The 6,000-nt window shown below is 48.2% G+C and overlaps 1 protein-coding gene across 3 annotated transcripts in view; it reads right to left on the minus strand.

The window, feature by feature from the left end:
• The window catches only part of GRIA2 (glutamate ionotropic receptor AMPA type subunit 2), a 90,478-nt gene extending 87,511 nt beyond the window's left edge, over positions 1-2,967 (minus strand). For 2 of the 3 annotated variants that reach the window (XM_062574731.1, XM_062574729.1), the window contains exons 1-2: positions 2,865-2,952; positions 2,404-2,544 (exon numbers count right to left, since the gene is read on the minus strand). In XM_062574731.1, the coding sequence (XP_062430715.1) occupies positions 2,404-2,544; positions 2,865-2,952 (229 nt within the window). Of the gene's footprint in view, positions 1-2,403; positions 2,545-2,864 lie in introns of all 3 variants that reach the window. The other variant, XM_062574732.1, reaches the window with a different exon arrangement.
• Between the last annotated feature and the right edge of the window lie 3,033 nt (positions 2,968-6,000).

Below are 6,000 nucleotides of genomic sequence, written 5' to 3' on the forward strand. Positions count from 1 at the left end.
ATATCAGCAATACAACTCATTTATCTAAAGACTGCTCTGTGAAGGAGATCAGGGCAAGCACAGATAGTAAGTTTCAACTTTCCCATAAATAGTTTTAAAGATTTCGGGGAGGGAGGACGGTTTTTTATTATATTATATAATATATATATAATTATATATATATATTTATTATATGTATATATTATAATATATATATATTTTTCCCTTGTTTAAGTGGCCAGAGTTGCACGCTGCAAGTTTCGGTGCTGCTGCAGAAGGTGCAGAGGCGCCCGCGGGTCCGGGGAGCAACCCGGACGGCGGCGGGCTGCCATCTGCCGGCCGCCGCGCTGCCGCCCTGCGCCGGGGCTCACCCGCGCAAACCGCCTGCCGAAAGCACTCTGCGTGGCGTCTAGCTGCCAGCGAGCACGCTGGGGCCGGGAGGGGCTGCTCTTCTTCTCTTTTTTCCTTCATTTTTTTTTAAATCAAAAGCAGCAATATTTTAAGTTTGGATTTTACCAAATTTTTCGTTTTGCTTAGAAAGAAGCAGTGGCCTTTTTCTGCTCAGGCCAGTGTCCTATTAAGGTGACGGTCCCAACTTCTGTCAAGGAAGATCACCTATCACCTTGTGGGAGTGAAAGATCTGGACAATTATTGAAGCATTTTCCATTTCAATTCTATATTATGCTACATTGCTGTAGTTTTTTATTACACTTGCATTGTTTAACCACTGCTGGTGCTGGACATACATTCTTTATGCACTATTCTGAAATAATAATCTGCAAAATTTTATTTTTTCAAGTAAGAACGAATGCAAAAGATGATAAAGGAGATGAAAACAGATGGATTGTCCTCATCTGTTTGTGCATGCAGTTCTGTGCAACCACCTGCTAAATTTTGTCTGTAATAGCAAATATTTGTCATCAGAATTCCTTGTCCTTGAGTCAAACCTTTCTTGCAAGGTCATCAAGGAAATATTACATCTCTTTTTGGCATGTGCTTCACTGGTCAATCAAAACCAACTAACAGGATAACTGCAGTGACCCATCGGTGATGTCTTAAAACTGAGGCAGCTTAAAACAAGTACCTGTTCACGCTTTAATTTGGTGCTCTTCAAACTGCTTGAAAATGAAAGCCTTGGACATGTAAGGAAAGGTAACCCAAAATGTGGGCAGTAACTCCCTTATGCTGGAAATCTCAAAGCCCATTGCTGCAGTCTATAGTCTGTATGGGTCATCTAAATATTGTAAGACTTCTCCAGGGGAGACAGCTAAGCTCAAGAATGCACATGTGCGCACACACGCACACAAAACCGGATGGAGTTGGAGAAAAATGTAATTCCTTTATTTTCTCAAAGATCAGGTGGCTGTCTCTAGTACAAGTAGAAAAAAAACTCTTCTGATTAAATTCTTTTCAGGATTTCACCAACTTCACAGAATAGAGAAGCACAGACAGACCTGTCTCACATGCAGAACATCACCTAGACCACTAAGTAACACCTTCACCGATAGTCCCAGTAGCATATCCTGCAAATACTAACCACATACAACTCCAGGTGCTGGAAACCCTCATGACCTAAAGAAACAAGAACTCCCCAAATGGCTCTCAAAGATTAGGAAAACAGCCTTACTCTGCCTGGTTACATGCTCTAACCTTTTTTTTTTTTTTTTTTTCCTTCAGCTGTGTGTGAGCCCCATCTCTTACCCTCGTACCTGCCACTGCACACTGCCTGGGGTGAGCTCTGCACGCCTGCCCAGCAGGTGTGCCAAGCACCTCTTGGGCACTGCATATAGCATACCTGCCATAAGGCAGAGACGCCGGGAGGAGGGGAAAAAAGAGTCGCCAGGGGAGGAGAACTGCTCTCGCCGGTTGCCAACCTCCAGATCCACCGTGCCTGGCGCCTCGGGGAGCGCGCATCCCCCGCGGCTCCCCTGCGCTCGCCGGCGCCCCTCCGCCGCCAAAGCGGCTGTGCGCCGGGGGCGGAGGCAAAGCGCTCCGCGGCGGCGGCAAGGGGGCTCCTGCGGGAGCCGGGGGCGACGCGCTGCAACATGGAGAACGGCGACGCGTAAAATGGCTGATGCGCGCGGCGGGCGCGACCCCCGGCCCGGCCCGGCCCGGCCCGGCCCGCCCGGGTACGCGCCGCCCGCCGGCCCGCCCCGGGGCGCTGGCGGGAGCCGCGCAGCCTTATGTAACGCGCGGGGCGAGGCGCCGCGGCGGGGGCGACAGGAACCATTTTAAACCCGTGCCAGATCGGCGAGCGGCACGCAGGAGCCCCGGGGAGGGGGGAAGAGGGGGCCGCTCGCCTCCCGCCCCCGCCCCCTCCCGACGCCGGGGCCGGCCGCGCTCCGCACCTGCTCCGCGGCGCCCAGCGCAGCCCAGCGCAGGCGCCGCGCTCCCGCGCTCCCGGCAGCGGCGCCCGTTACTCACAGGCATTGGTGACGGCGAAGCTGTTGGCCACCTCCAGGTTGTCGATGTGGGGAGTCAGCCTGAACTCCGAAGTGGAAAACTGAACCATGCCTACCCGAAACGCACTGTATTCCTGATCGGCGCCCCTGGGAAACAGCCCCCCTGCAGGGAAACACATACACACACACACACACACACACACACGCACACACACATCAGAGCCGGCAGCGGCTCGCCGCGCTGCCGCGGCCCCGCGCAGCACAGCGCCGCGCCGCCACCGCCACCCTCCTCGCCCCGCCGCCGCGGCGGAGCCCGGGAGCGCGGCGGGACCGGCCTGGGGCAGGGCGAGGGGCTGCGGGGAACCGCCGGCCGCCGCTTTCGCAAGGGAGCGCTGGCACCCGCGGCGCGGCGCGGCGGTGACACCGGCGGGGCTGGGGCGAGGGAGGGCGGTGAGGGGCAGACCGAGGTCCCCTGGCACCTACCGATTTGTATGCTGTTAGAATTGACCCCCCAGATCAGTCCCCAAAACACAGGCGCCAGGAAGACAGAAATATGCATAATCTTTTGCATTTCCAGGAAAAGTAGAGCATCCACAAGGCCACGGAAATATCCCTGTCTTCTTTCTCTGCCTCCTTCTCCGCGGGGCGCGCTCGTCAGCAAATTAGATCCGCTGCGCGTCGGGCGAGCAGCCGGAGGGAGCAAGCCGACCACGGGAGAAAAGAAACGAAAATCACCCTGGGCGGGCGGCAGGAGTCGGAGGAGCCTTTGCCCACGCTGCCGCGGAGAGCTGCTGCTGCTGCTGCCGCCGCCGCCACTCTGGTTCTCGTCCCGGCTCCGGAAATAACGGGGATGGCCGCGTGCCGCTGGCGCCGCCGCCGCCGCCGCTGCGCTCCCGCCGCCGCCGCCGGCCCTGCCCTCACACGCGCCGCCCGCGCTCCCTCGCACTCACACGGGCGGGCGGCGCGCCTGCGCGAGCGGCGCGGCCCGCGGGAGCGCGCGCCGCCGCCCGCCCCGCCCCGCCCCGCCCCTCTTCGCCCCGCCCTCCGCCCTCCGCGCGCCGCCGCGCCCCGCGGCCGTTGCTCGACCGTTGCTCGACCGTTACTCGACCGTTGCGCGGGCCGCCGCCGCCGCCTTCAGCACCGCGGACAGAGGCGCGAGCGGCGGCGGCGGAGGCCGCCTACTGTAACAGACAATTCTATTTTTTAGAGATTCTCTTTTCCTCCAATTTCACTGTTTTTTTCCTTAACCTGGGCTTCACCTGGGTGCGGCCACCTTTCAGATATATCTGAAAGGCATATTTTAAAATACTTTGCCCAAAATAGAGAAGTTAATAGGCAGGAAGGCTATAAACTATCCAGATATTTAATTCTCATATCCACTGGGGATTTATTTTTCAAAATGGATTCCGGCTGTATTAGCTAGACCTCTTAGTTATTACAAGCTAAATTTAACATTTTTCAGTTTGCCGTAAAATCTGTTGCTAGCATACACTACACATGCACACAAATGTCTTGTGGAAGGGCATACATTGTAATACAGACTGTGACAGTAAGTCTGCTATTAAGTGATTATTTGTTGGTATATTTTTCAAAAATTTTATTTTTTTTTATATCTGGCAGTAAAGAGGAGGAATATCCATAGAGCAAAAATATGGCTCTCACATTGCATTTCCCTTTTTTGTTATTAAATTACATGATTCTCCTCTCCAGAGACAAAGGAAGGTCTCAAAGCTTCAGCTATTCAGATGTGAATATAAGTACATATCCTGAACACATAGAAAGTAGACAGTTTAAGGCCATTTACCCATCACTAATTCATGACAAGTATAGTTTCACTGGAGTCATTTCACCAGAAAATTCTGCACTTGTTTCTGTCTGTACTTGTGTCATTGCTGAAAACCAGAGAATGAGGTGAGCCTAAAAAAATAGTAATTTTTTTTAAAAAGCTTTAACATTAGGATTTTATAGACCCCATCATCTTATTCAGGTGGAATGGCAGAGGGGATACAGTCCTGCCCTGCTCTCTCCTCTTTCCTTACATGGCCTGGGCCATTCCAGTAGTCAGAGTTTGGGCTCCATGATGAAACCAACCGCTGAATTCTGCAAAAGGAGCAAACAGTATCACTGTAATGACTGATGGATTAAGATATCTGAGGAGAGCTTGCATTTAGGTAATCCTCACTGTGCATTGGACAATGAGATGTACAGGCATTTACTTTTAATAAATAGTTCAGTGCAATATTGACAATTTCCCTTTAACCTTAGCACCGATAAATCAGTCCTATAAACCTTTTTTTACCCAAGTCTGAGAGAGTAAGTTCCTTTTGCATACTGAAAGAGGTTAAAATGCAGCAAAAAGATCTTGGGTGGGAGATTATATTCTATTTTTTTATCTTGTTTGCTAATATACACTACAGCTGCACGAAGTAAAATATATATATATATATATATATATATATATATAAAAGCCCTAAGTTTGCCAGTATAAAGATGAAACCTAGAAGAATCCCACTCTTCAAAACAATTGTCTTTACAATTTTGGAAAGGATTCACATCTCTCAGCTGTTTTTTTTTTCTCTTAGAGAACATTGCTATTCCATGTGCACATCAAGACCTTTGCCAGAAACATAATAACTGATGGTAATGCATGCTTGATCTGCTTAGACAGTAAAATGTTATTTTCCTATTTATACTGCAGTCATGTATAAATGCTAATAATACTGTAGCAGGCATTATATACCAAGTAACCTCACATGAGCCAAACAGTTTATAGATGAAGATCTTGAACTCGCTTTTTGTCATGACAGTGACCTTGTTATACCTTTCAGGTTAAAGATCTACAAGATATAACATAGCAGGTAACTAAAATAAAAGAGTGAGTTGAGTAAGAAATTATTTATCTATTACAATTTTTTTTTTTTTTTTTTTTTTTTTTTTTTTTTTTTGCATAGACTGTATTATTCCAAAGTGTTATGGCGAGTTAATAGCAACTGTCATAGCAATGCAATCATGGAATCATAGAATCATAGAATCAGTAAGGTTTGAAGGGCCCTCTGGAGATCATCAAAACAGATACCACCCTAGTTGTTGATTTTAGGCTATTTTACCATTAGAGAATTCTGTATATGTTTGTGCATAGATCATGTGTGTGTGTGTGTGTGTGCGGATGTGTGTGAATGCTTATAATGTTTCAAATTTGCATCATTATGTCAGAATATACAGAAATAAATGTCAAACTAGAAACGAGATGGCGATATTCTACTGCTAATGTGTCAGAGAAAAATAGAAGATTTCAATGGAGATGAGTAAGTACAAAAGGGCAGCACGGGCTAGGGAATGAGAAAGAAAACAGTTTAATCAGAATTTAGTAACAGGAAAAAATGTTGATAATAAAATAAGGCCTTCTTTAACTCTCTATTTTTTATAACAGTCCTATGTTAACTGAAAAGATAGAAGCAGGTAAAGGAGAAAAAAGAAATTTATAGGTGATAGTAATTTATGACCACGTACTAAAAATAGACATACTAATTAACACCGTATTTAAAAAAAATCAAATTACTGGCAATCACATTCAATACTTTTGCACAAAAAGGAAAAAGACTCTAGTAAGAGATAAGTA

The sequence above is a fragment of the Rhea pennata genome, chromosome 4 (genome assembly GCF_028389875.1).
Source record: "Rhea pennata isolate bPtePen1 chromosome 4, bPtePen1.pri, whole genome shotgun sequence".
NCBI classification, from domain to species: Eukaryota; Metazoa; Chordata; class Aves; order Rheiformes; family Rheidae; genus Rhea; species Rhea pennata.